The sequence below is a fragment of the Calliphora vicina genome, chromosome 1 (assembly GCF_958450345.1).
Source record: "Calliphora vicina chromosome 1, idCalVici1.1, whole genome shotgun sequence".
NCBI lineage: Eukaryota > Metazoa > Arthropoda > Insecta > Diptera > Calliphoridae > Calliphora > Calliphora vicina.
This window is the reverse complement of record NC_088780.1, coordinates 9,012,864-9,031,229: the sequence shown is the minus strand read 5'-3', so window position 1 is coordinate 9,031,229 and position 18,366 is coordinate 9,012,864. Positions and strand designations below refer to the sequence as shown.

At 29.4% G+C, this 18,366-nt stretch overlaps 1 protein-coding gene across 1 annotated transcript in view; it reads left to right on the top strand.

The window, feature by feature from the left end:
* The window catches only part of dpr5 (defective proboscis extension response 5), a 40,734-nt gene extending 22,608 nt beyond the window's left edge, over nt 1-18,126 (top strand). The window contains exons 2-6 of the mRNA XM_065498584.1: nt 8,256-8,639; nt 8,723-8,980; nt 9,171-9,289; nt 14,530-14,598; nt 18,010-18,126. Coding sequence (XP_065354656.1) covers nt 8,256-8,639; nt 8,723-8,980; nt 9,171-9,289; nt 14,530-14,598; nt 18,010-18,126 — 947 coding nt within the window. The remainder of the gene's footprint in view (nt 1-8,255; nt 8,640-8,722; nt 8,981-9,170; nt 9,290-14,529; nt 14,599-18,009) is intronic.
* Nucleotides 18,127-18,366: the final 240 nt, after the last annotated feature.

Below are 18,366 nucleotides of genomic sequence, written 5' to 3'. Positions count from 1 at the left end.
AAAACGGTAGAATTTTTCAGATTTATTGATTTATCGCGAAGCCATATGGAACAGGAACAAAATGAGATATCGATCATAAAAATCTATGGATTCCTTTCGAATTTATTCATATTCAAGTGAATTCTCTCATTTTTGGAATTTTTTTAAAGTTTTTTTTTTGCGATTTTGATCTTGAAGATGAAGTTTTTTTGATTTTATATATTCACAATTTTTGTTTTTTATGAAAAGGGCTACAACTTTGCCTCAGAGAGTAAATCAAAATTCTCAACTGTTTGCAAGATATGAACCTAAACAAATTATCACTTTTTTGCAAAAATGACACCGAGACCAGAAATCTTTGGGGGCCCATAAAAAAAGTGCATTACTTTTGGTCTTTTATCATATAGTGATGGCCGTAAATGGTTATTTTTTCCGTGTTGCACTGTGTAACTAAGTGATAATAAAAGACAGATAACAAAGAATTAAAAACAAAAACCGCAATCAAAATATACGCCATCTATTTTAAATGCTGCATTTTTAAGTCATATGCCCAATATTATTAGCATACTTAAATTAATTTCTATTGCATTGTGTATAAAACAGAAAATTGTGCAAATCATATAACATTTCCTTGTCATGATGGATTCTCTAAAGTACTTCAAGGCGTATGCTTGCTATAATTTCATATAACAATCATACGCCACAAAAATAAAATTTTCTTTGTTTAAAATATAAAAAAAACCCAGATAAATTTCTCATTTAGTTATTAAAATTCCAAATAGTTGCTAAATTCTGAGAATGTTTTATATGTACTTAATATCGAATTACTGGTAAAAGTAATTTAATTTAAAAAAAATTGAACAAAACTGTGTAATTATCATTATTATCAATTGTTATTTAATTCCCATTCCCCATTTTAAAATTCCAGGAAATTCCCAGGTTCTCAGAATAATGTTAAAATAATAAAATTACTTATAACACCGTACGACACTCAATATTAGACACGAACCGGATGAAATACGTCTGAAATAATAAATTAAATGGAGAAAAACTGTGTTTTCAGTTTTTCATTTCGTGATCCTGTTTCCTTTTAAAAGGACTTCAAATTTTCAGAGGAGTACATTTTTAAAAAAATGTTTTAAAATACTTCTGATCATCCTACTATGTCAAATTTGCTGTCAAATGATCAAGAAGAGTTGTAAAATATTTCGTATTACTTTTATTTTATCCTGTAAGGATCAAAAGATTTCAAAAATGTCCTTTCAAATTTTTATCCTTGAATATCCTTTTAGATTTCCAATAATTTTTTTTTTTAAAAAATATTGAGTTAAAGATCCAAATATTGAATACCACATGCCAAAATTTCATGCTTCTATCTTAACTACTTAAGTGTTAAAAAATATTTTAAATTTGAATTATTTGATTTTTTATATTTTATCTTAATATTTCAATCGAAAAAAATATAACAAAATTCGTTGTGAAAAGCAACGAATAAGACTTTTTAATAAACAAGGAAAATGGTATAGTCGGGCAAGCCCGACCTTATGATACCCTACACCGGGTATATGATTATAAAGAGTTTTCTTTTGATATGAAACATATTTGTGTTGAATCTTATTTGAATACACACATTTTCGGTAGTGAGGCTTATATGGGAGCTATGACTAATTAGGGCCCAATAGTCACAAAATTTGGTGGGATGAATTGCGAATATATGAAACATATTTGTGTTGAATTTTGTTTGGATACTGACATATTTCAGAGATTTATGTATATTAATAACATTTTCGAGAATATTGCTTATATGGGAGCTATGGAATATTGTTGACCGATCGTCATGAAATTTGGTCGTGAGAGTTCGGCTTACATAAAACTTAATTGTGCTGAATTTGGTTGGAATACGTTTATACGTCTATTTTGCTTCAGGCTCAAACCGACCCCCGGTTGTAATAGCCATATAAAGTAAGTAAGTTTATAATTACGATATTTATGAGAGCTTAACTATTTTCAAATAGGCCAATTGTATGGGGGCTTGGACAAATAATGGGCTGATTCTAACCAAATTCAATAGCCTCTGTCCTTGGGGCAATATAAAGGTTTGTGCAAAATTTTGTCGAATTATCTTTAAACCTGCGACCTGTAGTTTGATTACAAGATTTACATGGATGGACGGACAGACGGACGGACATCGCTTAGTCGACTCAGAAAGTGATCCTGAGCAGATTGGTATACTTTTAGGTGGGTGTTGGGACAATATTTTTGTATGTTGCAAACAACAGTCCTAACCCATCATACCTCCCCCACTATGGTGGTGTAGTTTATAAACATGCACTTTTCTTAATAAAACTTTTTTGTATACTAATACATTTTTTTTTTAAATTTTAATTTGACCTTTATATATATAAAGGATGAAATTTTGACATTTAGTATAGAATATTTGGGTATTTTATGCACTATTTTTTTAAAAGGAATTTATTGGCAATCTTTAAGGATAAACATTTTAAAGGAAATTGTTGACATCGTTTGATCCATACAGGATAAAATAAAGATAATACAAAATTTTTTACAACCCTTCTCGTTCTTTTGACATACAATTTGTCATTGTTGGAATAGCAGGAGTATTTTTAAATATTTTTTGAAAAATGTACTTCTTTGAAACTTTGAAGTCCTTAAAAAAGGACACAGGATCACGAAATAAAAAACTGAAAACACAGTTTTTCTCCATTAAATTTATAGTTTCAGACGTCTATCATCCGGTTCGTGTCTAACGAATTTTTTTTTTATTTGTCGGACGGTGTAATATTACGTATTATGATTAACAATATTATGAAATGTGTATAACATATTTTTACAAAAAACTAAAAATTTTCCACTAATTCCTATTTTCAACTTTTGGTATGCTTTTAAAATGTATTAAGTGTAGCGTTAAGTGGACTAAATGTTAAAAAATTTGGTTTTATTGTAAATACCGTAAGCTTCTGGATTTGCTTATGTTTGTCAGAACATATCTTGACGCAATTTTGCAAATTTTTTTTTTTAATTTTTCTAAAAATTAAATAAGTAATAAATGAAAATACCTTTATGTGAGAACCTATTGATAAAATACAAAGTCAGCCATATAATTTGCCCAATTATAGTGGGCAAATATTAGGGTATTCAATTAATCGGGTTTCTGGTTTAATTGCTTAATCGAGCAAATAATTAATCGGGGTTTAGATTTAATCGGTTAATAATCGGTTAATTTTAAATTATTCGATTAACCGAATAAATTATATTTAAATGTTAAACTGAAACTAAATCACGAATTTTGTGTACTTATTGAAGTATTTTATTAATAAAAAGAACAAAAACATAAAAAATAAACAAAACATAACAATTCAACCAAACAGTAAATAATTTTCTTTAGTTTTAATAAAACTCGACTTGGAAAAAACTCTCACGCTGATTGTAGATGTTGGAGAAATCGAAAGTAAGACAAGGTAAAGAATATCCAATTTGTCAGTTATTTTTTTAGTTTTTTCTAAGCATATAAAATCCTCCATTATACCATTGGAGTCCTTTTTGGACTATTTGGATTTTAAATACTTTTAATAATTTCGATAAGTTGTGAAAAAAAAAAACATATTTCTGTAGTGTCTCCAGTTTCGTCTATTATCATGTTTTCATCCGACAATTACATGTAAATTAAATATATCAGTTATTATAATACTCATTAAACATATTTCTTGAATGTTCGAAAAAATATGTAATTTTACTTTGACATTTGTATTTGAATTAAAATGGAAAATTAAAAACAAAAAAATTATGTTAAAGTGCAAAAAAAGAAATTTCGGTTAATCGGTTAACCGACACAAATTAATCGGTTTATTCGTTATTTGAAAATCGGCAATTTTGAATTATTCGAACAGTTAACCGACCAAAATTAATCGGTTAACCGATTAACGGTTAACCGATTGAATACCCTAGCAAATATTGAAAGCTTCAATCAGACGTATGATTAATATTAAATTTCATAATGGCACTCATGCGACATGGTGGACATGATTTGCTAAGTGGTCAATAGAAGGAGAATATATTAAACATGAAATGTCTATAGTTTCAACAAGTTAAGGCGAATCAAGTAATTTTAATTTACGAATTATATCAAGACACTATAATCAAAAGCAATTCTACACGTTATTAAGAAATTTAAGCAAGCAATTGTTAAAGGAATTAGTAAAATATATATGTAGATTAGTAAGAAATATAAAAAATATCGCTTTATTGTATGTTAAGAATAAAGAGGGAGATAAATGACAATAACAACTTAATATGAAATATTGATATGAAAAGGTAATTAAAGAAATTTCGCTCCATATAATCTTAGTAAGAACACAAAATGAATTATAATTTAAATAGAGAGTAGTTTCTATGTTTTAATGGAAGAGGATTTAATGTTCAAACAATTTCATGAATTTCAAATTGCTCGCAGACGTATGAATAATATTTAATTTATTGATAACACTCATGCAACATGGTGCCTATAAAGTTAATAATATTGTCTATAACTTCCATCTGTAAACTATAATAATTTCAATATTATTGTAGCACTAATCTCATGTAATCAAAAGTTCACGTCATACAATAATTTATTGGAAATATCACCTTGTTTGTGTTCGCTGTAGACATGCAAGATATATACTTAACTGATAAATAAGTAAATATTTGATTTGAAGAAATGCTTGCAATACATATTTACTATATAAACACTATAGTTGTTAGGGTTTTAATGATTGGTATGTTATAAATTACGCTGATTTTTGTATTTTTATATTAAACAAGTAAAATAGTGTTATATTAGGCTGTGACGAGTATTGTTTATCTATTGAGGGGGACCTTGTATTGGGACTTGGGATAAATGTTGCCCGATTTTCGCCATATTTTAAAATATAATTTCACAGTACTTAGAACTAATTTATGCAACATTTTGTCAGGATTGCGTATAGTTAACATATTTATGACTGCTCAAACAGTATTTCGGGGGGACATTTGTATGCGGTCTAGGGGAAATCATTGACAGATATTGCCCATTTTCAATACTAAAAAACCCTTAAACAGAGAGTATTTGCAGACAATTTTAACCAGCTAGCTCCTTTTGTTTGGGCTTTATCGTGTTTTCAACAGACAGACGGAAGGACATAGCTAGATAGTCTTAGAATTTCATAAGGACCCAAAATATAATAAACATATGTGGGACACGATGAATATTTCAATGTGTGACCTAAGGATAAAATCATTATACCCCATGGTATATGATGGTTGGTATAAAAACGACTTTTTGTACTACAAACACGTTTTTGTACTAAAAACACGTTTTTGTACTAAAAACACGTTTTTGTACTAAAAACACGTTTTTGTACTAAAAACACGTTTTTGTACTAAAAACACGTTTTTGTACTAAAAACACGTTTTTGTACTAAAAACACGTTTTTGTACTAAAAACACGTTTTTGTACTAAAAACACGTTTTTGTACTAAAAACACGTTTTTGTACTAAAAAACACGTTTTTGTACTAAAAAACTCGTTTTTGTACTAAAAACACGTTTTTGTACTAAAAAGACGTTTTTGTTCGAAAAACAAGTTTTTGTTCGAAAAACAAGTTTTTGTTTTAAAAACACGTTTTTGTACTAAAAACACGTTTTTGTACTACAAACACGTTTTTGTACTAAAAACACGTTTTTGTACTACAAACACGTTTTTGTACTAAAAACACGTTTTTGTACTAAAAACACGTTTTTATAATAAAAACAACGTTTTTAATACAAAAACGTGTTTTTAAAACAAAAACTTGTTTTTCGAACAAAAACTTGTTTTTCGAACAAAAACGTGTGTTTAGTACAAAAACGTGCTTTTAGTACAAAAACGTGTTTTTAGTACAAAAACTTGTTTTTGTACTAAACCTAGTTTTTATACTAAAAACCTAGTTTTTATACTAAAAACCTACTTTTTATACTAAAAACCTAGTTTTTATACTAAAAACCTAGTTTTTATACTAAAAACACGTTTTTATACTAAAAACAACGTTTTTATACTAAAAACAACGTTTTTATACTAAAAACCTAGTTTTTACACTAAAAACCTAGTTTTTACACTAAAAACCTAGTTTTTATACTAAAAACCTAGTTTTTACACTAAAAACCTAGTTTTTACACTAAAAACCTAGTTTTTACACTAAAAACCTAGTTTTTATACTAAAAACCTAGTTTTTATACTAAAAACCTAGTTTTTATACGAAAAACCTAGTTTTTATACTAAAAACCTAGTTTTTATACTAAAAACCTAGTTTTTATACTAAAAACCTAGTTTCTATACTAAAAACCTAGTTTCTATACTAAAAGCAACGTTTTTATACTAAAATCCAAGTTTTTATTTTTTTAGTATAAAAACCAAGGTTTTATACTAAGAAACAAGTTTTTATACTAAGAAACAAGTTTTTATACTAAGAAACAAGTTTTTATACTAAAAACAAGTTTTTATACTAAAAACCACGTTTTTATACTAAAAACCACTTTTTTATACTAAAAACCATGTTTTTATACTAAAAATCACGTTTTTATGCTAAAAATCACGTTTTTATGCTAAAAATCACGTTTTTATGCTAAACTAGTAAGAGAGCAATATTCAGATTTGCCGAATCTTATAATCTCACCAAATTGTACTTTAAAATAATAATTTGAGGTATCTTTAGAGATAAACAAAATTTAAAATTTTTTTTTCAAAATTGTTTATATTTTTTTATTTTGTTTGAATTTTTTTTAATTTATAATTGAAAACAAATTTGTGCAAAAAAAATATTTTTGATGAAAAAAATTCGGGTAACAAAAAAAATTTTTCGGATTCTGACCCATTTTAGGTCCAACTTAATATGTCGTTGCAAAGGATTTTGAAATATCTATCATTAGATATCCATATTGTCTATATTAATGACTTAGCAATCCAGATTTATATCAAAAATAGGCCAAAACTCGAGGTTGTCCTAGTTTTTATCTTATATCTTAGCCATTTGTCTGACGATTTTCTCAATTTTAAATGGTAACCGAACAGGGTCTATAGCTTATATATTGATATATGAACCGTGTACGTAAGTTATTAACTAATAGGCCTCTGCGGCCCTGCATACACCTTTACACTGCATTGAATTTTAAAGTGTTTTATTAATATAAAATTTCTAGCGAAATATAATAATAGAGTTCATATATTTTTGTGAAAACTTTTATATTTCGTTGAGTATTAACACAGATTTTAATTAATCGATTGTAAAATAGGATGAAATTCAATGAATTTAAGTACAATCAAATTGAAAAAATAACTTATTCATACATATTGGAGTTCAATGTGCACTTTGCCATTTACATGAAATTTATAATTGTCCATTTATTTTCTTTATTATATTTTTTCTCTTTAAATTATTCTTTTGTAATTTCTGATTTTTTTTCTTCTTGAAATATAATATTATAATTTTTAACGTAAAAACAATGTGGGCTAATTAACCTGATGCTGACATTTAGGGATATTCCTTGCAACAAATAAATATAATTTTATAAAATCGACAGAGGGATGGAAAATGGTACAGGCGTTTATCCTGATAATGTTAAATATTTCTACAAAGAAGCATTTGAAGGTCGATGACAGGTGTTTCTTTGCTTATGTCTCGCTTATTTTGACCTATGACTGTTTGGAATTCATTGCGAAATTTTCAAAGCATACAATTTCAAATAAAGACTGAGTTTTATTTTGGCCTGTTAGAACTAAAGATGTTTCGTACCTGAACATAAACTGATGATAAGTAGTCTTACTTTTGACGGTGAATAGAAAAATGTTTACAATAATAATTGTTTTTCTTTACGTTTAAGATTACTCAGAACAAAGTTTATGTAGATTTAATATTAAACAAGCAAAAAACAACAGTGAATGGCAGACATGTTTTTCTTATCAAATTAAAGAAACACATTTTGAGTTTATTTTTTCTCTCAGAAGACTAAAATAACAAATAAAAACAACAGCAAAGCAAAAATCTATGAATAAGACTTTTGAGTACAAAAGTACGTATGATTAATATTTAATTCAAAAAATAAATAAAAAATACTTATACGCCACCTAGTATCACTTAATGAAGAGATATTTATTTAATAATTGAATTAACAGATTAAAAGAAATAATAATAGGAAATTTAGGCTTAATCTTTAAATATTGAAATTTTATGTAATTTTTCTATTTATCTTCACTCTTCTCTTTAGCCTTAAAAATGCCCACAAACGATACCATGCACGATTTTAATCACAACATCATATTGGACAGTTACGACAATACACATCCGGAATTCGATAACTCCACGGAACGAGACGTCATAGCAGCAGTGGGCACAACAGCACGTCTACACTGTCGTGTGAAAAACTTGGGCGATCGAGCGGTATCATGGATACGGAAACGTGATCTGCACATACTCACCATTGGCATAATGACGTATACCAATGATCAAAGGTTTCTAGCGCGGCACATAGACAATTCCGATGAATGGGTATTAAAAATAGTGTCGGTGCAGCCGCGTGATGCGGGCGTATACGAGTGTCAAGTGTCGGTGGAACCAAAAATAAGTCAAGCCTATAAATTAATGGTAGTTAGTAAGTATTTTTTCAAGAAATTTTGTATAATTTAACTAGTAAAACTTACTAAAACATTTGCTTCTTTTTTGTTGTCCTTACAGCTTCCAAAGCACAAATTCTAGCCAACCGTGAACTGTTCGTGCAAAGTGGCAGTGACATTAATTTAACCTGCATTGCACCACAGGCTCCTGGTCCCTATACTCATATGTTGTGGTTTAAAGACAGTGAACTAATCAACGACTCAACACGGGGCGGCATACGCGTCGTGTCGGAACAACAAATGAAAACCAGCAATCTAGTGATTTCACGTGTAACACACACCGATTCGGGAAACTACACCTGTGCGGCAGACAATTCAAGTAAGTTTTGTTTTTCTATCTTGTTTTTTTTTTTTTTTTGCTAACTAAGGGGGTTAATGGTGCTGGTATTTTCAAAAGTTTTGAAGTTTATTTTTGTCATCTTTTGGCTGGTTTTAATGCGTTTTATTTTACTAACTTTTCTTGTTTATATGTTTCTTTTCGTTTTTTTTCTTGTCATTTGTGTCTTTAGATAGCGACAGTGTTTTTGTACATATCATCAATAGTGAAAAACATGCCGCCATGCAACATGAGTTAGCGTCACGACTGCATATACCACGTAGCCTTTTAGTGATACTAACCTTCTTCTATGTAAGTACAAAAAAATATAAAACATGTAAGAGAGCTATATTCGGCTGTGCCGAATCTTATATACCCTTCACCAAATTATACTTTAAAATAAATTTGTTTAAATATTTTTAGGTAAACAAAATTTTTTTTAAAAAAAAAAAAGTTTTTTCCAAATTTTTTAAAAAAGTTTTTTCCAAATTTTTTAAAAAATTTTTTTTTTTATTTTTTTTTTTTTTTTTAAAAAATTTATGAGAAAAAAAATTTTTTGAGAAAAAAAAATTCGGGTTAAAAAATATTTTTCCCGTTTTTGACCCATTGTAGGTCCAACTTACTATAGCCTTATCTACCTCGTTGCAATGGACTTTGAAATATCTATTATTAGATATCCATATTGTCTATATTAATGACTTAGTAATCCAGATATATAGTATCTCCGTTATTTATTGACCGATTTTGCTGATTTTAAATAGCAAACTTTTCGAAAGCATGTCTGACAGAATTATTGAAGATTTGGATCCCGAAAATATATGGTGTCTTCAGAAAATTGATTTCAACAGACAGACGGACAGACAGACAGACAGACGGACATGGCTTAATCGACTCCGCTATATATAAGGATCCAGAATATATAGGGTTGCAAATGAAAAATGTAGAAATTACAAACGGAATGACAAACTTATATATACCCTTCTCACGAAGGTGAAGCAATTGTAAACAAGTAAGAAATTATGGTCGGACAAGCCCGACCATATAATACCCTACACTAAGTAAATGAATTTTTCCGGAAGAGGACTAATTACACAGGGCAACAAGATCGAAAAAATTTTAGATGCTTTTTAATCCACTACATATTGTTTATGTATTGTAGTTCCAGTAGTACACATATGGTCCGAATTTTAAATTCAATCTAGAGGTTTTTTTAAAAAAATGTTTAAGTAAAATTGTGAATTTTTTTTAGACGTTTCTCAAAATAATTAATGATTACTCAGAAACTGTTAGTCCCTTATTATTAAAGTAAACCTAAAAAAATGGAATTTATCTAACCTTAATCCGTTTATATATTGAGTTTTAATGGGCTCAGTAGTTTTGGAGTTATAATAACAAATTGAAGCAAAAAATATATTTTTTTACATGAAAATAGCTATTTTTTTTGTTTTAAAAAACTCATGAAAAATTGAAATCGGCAGAACTTGTTCAGGTTTCTTACTTTATCACAAACCCACATAGCAACAAAATGAGATATCGATCATAAAAATCTATTGATTATTTTCGAATTTATTTACAATTAAGTGAATTCGCTCATTTTCACAAAAATTTTACTTTTTTGTTTGATATACATACAATTGATGTTCTTTCGATTTATTGAATTAATGTTCTTTCGATTGATTGAATTTTGAAAACATTTTTCCCATGCTATACACAAATTTTCAAATGTATATATTGCGCTTCAATCAGGTCAATAGTTTCGGAGTTATAATAACAAATTGAAGCAAAAAATTTATTGTTTTACGTGAAAATAGCATTTTTTTTTCGCTTAAAAATCGATATTTGTTGGGAATTATAAGTGATCACAGAATATTGACCTTTTACCTCTAGGACCTCCTATTAACGATATGTGTGTAATTTTAGATTTTTCATATAAAAATTGATATTTTGTTGGAAATAAGGATGATCACAGATTATTGTCTTTTTTCCTCTAGATTATCACATTAACGATCTATGAGTGATTTAAGATTTTTCAAATAAAAATCGATAATTGATGGGAAATAAGAGTGATCACAGATTATTGTTTTTTTTCTCTAGATCCTCTATAACGATGTATGAGTGATTTTAGATCTTTCATATAAAAATCGATATTTGGTGGGAAATAAGAGGGATCACAGATTATTGTCCTTTTTCGTATAGGACCTCTTATTAACGATATATGAGCGATTTTAGATTTTTCATATAAAAATCGATATTTGGTGGGAAATAAGAGTGATCACAGATTATTGTCCTTTTTCGTATAGGACCTCTTATTAACGATATATAAGTAACTTTAGATTTTTCATATAAAAATCGATATTTGGTGGGAAATAAAAGTGATCACAGATTATTGTCCTTCTTCGTCTAGGACGTCTAATTAAAGATCTATGAGTGATTTTAGAAAAAATCGCTATTTGGTAAAAAATGTAAGTGATCACTGATTATTTTCTATTTTTCTCTAGGACCTCTTATTAACGATATATGAGTAATATTAGAAATTTCATATAAATATCGATATTTGGTGGGAAATAGGAGTGATCACAGAATATTGTCCTTTTTCCTCTAGGGTCTCTTATTAATGATATATAAGTGATTTTGGATTTTTCGTATAAAAATCGATATTTGGTAGGAGATATGAGTGATCACAGATTATTGTAAATTTTCCTTTAGGAACACTTATTAACGATCTATGAGAGATTTTAGATTTTTCATATAAAAATCGATATTTAGTGGGAATTATTACTGATCATAGATTATTGACCTTTTTCCCCTAGGACCTCTTATTAACGATATATGAGTAATTTTAGATTTTTCATATAAAAATCGATATTTGATGGAAAATTTGAGTGATCACAGATTATTGTACTTTTTCCTCTAGGACGTCTTAATAACGATTTATTAGGGTTTGTAGATTTTTTATAGATTTTTTATATACCAAGTAAAAGAGCAAAAACATTTTTCTTTTAAAATTTCAATAATTTATATTTTTGAGTGATTTTCGGAAGTGGGCCTTATATGGGGGCTATGACCAATTATGGACCGATCACCATGAAATTAGGCCGTGTGTTTTATGTCTATATGAAAGTTTACTATGTTTAATTTTGTGAGTATACCAACATTTTTAAGCGATTTATGCACGTTAAAGTGATTTTCGGAAGCGGGTCTATATGGGAGCTATGACTAATTATGGACCGATCGTAACAAAATTTGGTGACATGAATTTTGTATATATAAAACTTATTTGGAGCGCAATTTGTGGAGATGCATTTATAAATTAAACATTTATGACCGATAAAGTCCAATTTCGGAAGGACATTTGTATGGGGGCTAGGTGAAATAATGGACCGATTTCATATTACTTTCGAAAAAGTAATATGTACCAAATTTTATCGAAATATCTTCAAAATTGCGACCTGTACTCTGCGCACAAGGTTTACATGGACAGCCAGCCAACCAGACGGACGGACGGACATCGTTTAATCGACTCAGAAAGTGATTCTAAGTCGATCGGTATACCTTAAGGTGGGTGTTAGACTAATATTTTTGGACAAACGCATAATACCCTCCCCACTATGGTGGTGTAGGGTATAAAAATCGATTTTTAGGGGAAATAGAGTTTCCTCTAGTATCCATTTATAATCTTGAAGGTTGTAATAATTTTCCTTAAGCGATTTTTGATTTTTAAATTCATTAAGGTACTAGCTGACCCGACAGACGTTGTCCTGTCCAAATTAAAAAAATGCTTGTGTTCGATTTGTGAATTTGTGAGAAGCGGTTTGAAATGGAAATATGAATGATCACAGATCGAGATTCATTTGGTCAGAAATATGAGTGATCACAGATCAAGCTGCTTTATTTGATTAAACGCTTGTTGACCAAGTTATTAGCGAATTTATATATTATGAGTTTTTATATAAAAAATCGATTTTTGATCAGGAATATTAGTGATCACAAATCGATCTCCTTTTCTTGATTAAACGCTTATTGGCCAAGTTATTAGCAAATTTAGATATTTTGTATTTTTATATAAAAAATCTAATTTTTGTAAGAAATATGAGATAAAGCTCCTTTTCTTGATTAAACGATTATTGGCCAAGTTATTAGCGAATTTAGATATTTTGAGTTTTTATATAAAAAATCGATTTTTGGTCAGATATATGATTGATAACAGATCGATCTCCTTTTCTTGATTCAACGCTTATTGGCCAAGTTATTATCGATTTAAGCTATTTTGAGTTTTTATATAAAAAAAAACGAATTTTGGTCTGAAATATGATTGATCACAGACCGATGTATTTTGCAGATGTATTAGTGGATGTGGACAATTTTTATTTATGTAAAAACTTTTGCGGACTATGTATTGCGAACATTAAAAAAAAATAGTTAATTCGGTCCAGGCGTCCTGCGATTTTAGATATATCTTTCAGTAAAAACTTAAATTGGATTACTTTGATCATTTAAACAAAAAATTAACCAAATCGATGTAGCCGTTTTCCGATTTGAGATATATCGAAAAAAGTGGGCGTGGTCAATTTTTTATTCCGTAAAAACCTAAGTTGGGCTACGACCAACATTTTAAAATAAAATTTGTCTAAATCGGTCCGGCCGTTCTTTTCTGATGCAATTACCAACGAACGATATTTTATTTTTATTTATATAGATTATGTGGAAAATAATGCAAATCATGCAATAACTTCTCTACATGATAAAGTCGCTTTTTTAAAAAACAAAAATTCTAAATCAAGTAGTAAACGAAACATGTTTTCATGATATTATGTGTCGATTTCTGACATTTAAAGACTTTTATGAGAGTAAGAAAACAAAATTTAAACAGCCGACAGCACACAAATAATGTTAAAGTTAAGTGAAAATACTGCTGATGACAGATTTTGAACAATAAAGGAAAACAAAAGCTGTTTCTTGTTTTTATTTTATCCACATTTAACTGGTACATATAAATACTTAGCATTTCGAAAAAGCTTTAAATTTTTTAAATTTCATTGAAAAGACAAAGTGTTTGTTTAATGAGTTTCATACCCCTTTTTATGTACTTGCATTGTAATAAAAAACCACAATTTCCCATTAATTTATAACTGATTTAAATTATTCCGTTTTATTTTTGTTCAATATAACTTACTAATTGTCTATTTTATTCTTCATTTTTTTTGTCTTTTTCTATAATTCTCTTTTTAAATTATTTATTTAGATTTTAGAACGAGTCATTAAATGAAACTACATTGAACAGCATCTACTATAGTCTGCTTTATCACCACTTTTCTAGTCCTAAAATAATAATAAATTACATTTAACCACCGCCAGTAGCAGAACCAGAATCAGTAACAGAACAGAACAAAAACCAACATGCAACAAACGAGCTACAAATTCTTGAGAACGAATGAATGAATGTGCAGTGCAATACAGCAGTAGTTGCAGCAGTAATGATTATAAATAAAATAAACAGCACAGAAGTACTTACGCAAAACCTCATCTACACACACAAACTTCTTTTTGTACAGACGCATTGTAGTGATATAATGTGGAAATTGTGTGTAAATCCTTTAAAGGCTAAAGTTTACAGTTCGAAGGTAAGTTTTTATAGTTGAATTAAACAAAAAGAAAGAAACAAATTAGAGTAAAATAAAATATATTAAGAATAAGATAGAGTGGCAAAACAGTAGCTACAAATTAATTGCATGTTACGCTACAAGCGTTTTAAATGGCACAGTGGCACGAACATTTTTTTTTGGACATTACCGAATTTTAGAGCTACAAATTGCAACTATTTAGATCGAGCGAGATATGAACTAAAATGTATGATATTTACAATGATCACAGGGGTATATGTTTCTTAAATTTGAAGCAAATATTTTTTTTATCTAAAATGTCCAACGTTTTTTTTTTTGTTCTCCGAGAGTAGCAGCTACAAAACATAAGTCAACCGTATCTTTAGTAGTCAAAACAACTTACTTTCGAGGTGCGATAATAAAAAAATGTCATGCCAGATATTCAAATAACTCAAAATGTGTCTGGTTTGTGCCGACAGATGTATCCTCTCATTTGCCATTGATTTTTATTCAAACATTTTTATCTGGAGGAGAAACCTGTTTCATTTATTTATTGGCTGTATGACTTTAAGATGTTGTAGATGGATACTCTGACTTAGATATTGATTATTATAATCTAAACAACAAAGCGTCATATGCGGGAAGTTCTGCTTTACTTCTTTAATTTTTAAAAAAGTGCCGCTTGCCAAATCATTGGGAGAAACACAATCAGCAATTTCAAAACGTTTGCGAGCAGCAGTATTCATCCAGATGCAGGGAAATTGGCCACCATACGAATTGAAGCCGAGAGACCTTGGAAGTAGATTTTGTATGTCCGAAATGCTGCTTGAACGCTATAAAAGAAAATTATTTTGAATCAGTACTTGCGATGAAAAAAGTTCCATTACAATAACCCGAAGCGTAAGAGATCGTATGTGAAACCCGGTCAACCACAAAAGGTTCAGACCACCACCGGGAACCTGTACCGAACGCTACTTTTTTATGAAGCGAGCATTGGCCTAAAAACGCCCAACCATAATATTCGATCAGGACAACGCTCGGCCACTTGTTAAAAAATATTTAAAATTAAGTGATTGGGAAGTTTTGCCTCATAGACTTTATGGTTCAGACCTTGCCCCTTCCGATTACTATTTGTTTCGATCGTTGCAGAACACACTCTTTAGGATACGCTTCACTTTCGATCAGAGTATTCGGTATTGGTTTAATTTCTTCTTGGGCTCAAACGATGAGGCCATGAGATGGCATTTCTTCTGGCTTGGAATTCATATGTTGGCTAATAATTTGAATAAATTTATATTGTACAAATGTTTCGAAATAAAAGCTAAAAATTTCCTCATTTTTAAATCATAGTTACACTTATAAAATACACAGTACAACACATGATTTGGGGACTCAATTCTGACAATTGCACGTGAAAATAGCCCCAAAAATAAGAACTTCTGCATCATTAGTTTTGTCAAGTTGGCTGCCGTATTAATTTAATGGCCATACGAATTTTTTTTCCTCAAGGTGGATTTTTATCACTTTTTCTATATTTTAGCACGGTTATATCTCGTATACCGTACGGAATATCTCTTTTGTGGCTGAAGCAAAGTTGTAGATATTGAATAGTAGAAAAAAAGTACGGAACATACCTACCCTAAAAAGATTTTAAATTTTTTAACAAATTTTTCATCTTTTTTGCTCAATAACTGGATTACAAATCCAATTATGGACTGATCTTCATGGTGATCGTCGTAGGTCGTGTGATTTGTGTCTATATAAAAGTTATTTATCATGAATTTTGTATGTATCACACGACCTAATTTCGTGGTGATCAGTCCATAATTGGATTTGTAATCCAGCTATTGAGCAGAAAAGGTGAACAATTTTTAAAAATGGGCATTTTTGCGATTTTTAAGGCACTGGATGCATCTTTTTCGGGTAGGTATGTTCCGTACTTTTTTTCTACTATTCAATATCTACAACTTTGCTTCAGCCACAAAAGAGATATTCCGTACGGTATACGAGATATAACCGTGCTAAAATATAGAAAAAGTGATAAAAATCCACCTTGAGGAAAAAAAATTCGTATGGCCATTAAATTAATACGGCAGCCAACTTGACAAAACTAATGATGCAGAAGTTCTTATTTTTGGGGCTACTTTCACGTGCAATTGTCAGAATTGAGTCCCAAAGCAATGAATTGAAAAATGTTGTACTGTGATATTTCCAAACTTTACTTAGATTTCGAGTTTTATGAATTTAACTTTTCACTAAATATTTCTAAATTACTAGTTAAAAAATATTTAAAAATTTTCAATTTAAAAAATTTAAAATATTACGAAAATTTACTAATATTTCAAATACTATTTTAAAATTGTACAACAAAATTAATGCGGCCATTTCGTCCGCAAATTCAAGTTCAAAAACAAGTTCAATTGCCAAATTGGGTGAAAGCCCAGGATCGCCTAATTTGTCATGTCACTTGACCCATCATTGTTCAAGCAGTTACTGGTTCTCAATGTAGCGTCATAAAACCAAAGTTTTTCTGCCAAATTTGGATGATATTTATGTGGATGATGTTGTGGAGTCCTTGGCAGGATTCGAACCCGCAATGCTCCAGACTAATAGTTTAGTACACTAATATTTAGTCTCTCGTGGAACCTCGCTTTGGTAACCAGTGTAACTTCAAACTTTTGAATTACTTGTTATGGGGTTATTTGAAGTCAAAGGTCTAACTATCCACAAAGATCTAGGCACACAACTGCCGTGTTCTTGAAAAACTGTCATGGAAAGTTGCGACAAATGAGTTCGTATGTGTCAGCAGAACCATGCAGACCATGTTAATATTTGTGTTCCAAAAACGGAGTTTTTATAAAAGTGTTGTATACTCTTTCCTTATTTACATTTGATAGTAAAAAACTTTGCATTTAATTCAGTAACATATAGAACTATACAATTATGCGGTTTTTTTTGCTTTGTGTTTTTAGAATTATTTACTCAAACTTAATTTTTTATTTAAAAATTGACCAATTTTTTATGGGTCTGGAGGGATTATGTCAGATTAAGTGAGCCAAATGTTACTTTACACACTTTTGCATTAAGTTATCCTTTTGGGTCATATAATAACACTGTGTGTAATTTTTTAAGTCTTGGAAATAAAACCATATACGGACACAAAAAAAAGACCCGGGTCTCACAGTTTTGCCCGAAGTCATGCACTTTTTTATGGGCCCCGAAAGATTTGGGGCCTTGGTGTCATTTTTGCAAAAAATTTATCAATTTCTCAGGCTCATATCTTGCAAACAGTTCGGAATTTTTATTTACTCTCTGAGGGAAAGTTGTAGCCCTTGTCATAAGGAACATATAAAATCAAAAAACTTCATCTTCAAGATCAAAATCGCAAAAAGTTTTAAAAATTAGATTTTTTACCTTTTTTACCCTATTCAGGTAGCAAAACGTTCAAACTTCAAGGAAAAACTCAACTACAAAAATGTACCTAAGATCTCAATAAACAACTTTGTCCAACATATGAACTTCCTAGGAATGATTCTTAACTCCGTTTAGGTAGTTCAATATAAGTTAGTAAGAAAAAACTAAAGGAATTAAATGTTGTGGGCCATAAACTATTTAATTATTATAAACTGAAGCATATTTTAGGCAGCTTTAAACAATTTATTTCGATTTTTTTAAAGTTTTTTGCGATTTTGATCTTGAAGATGAAGTTTTTTGATTTTATATTTTCCTGTTGCACTGTGTAATTGTATATACTTAGAAAAGAAAAAAATATAGGGACTTTTTGGGAAA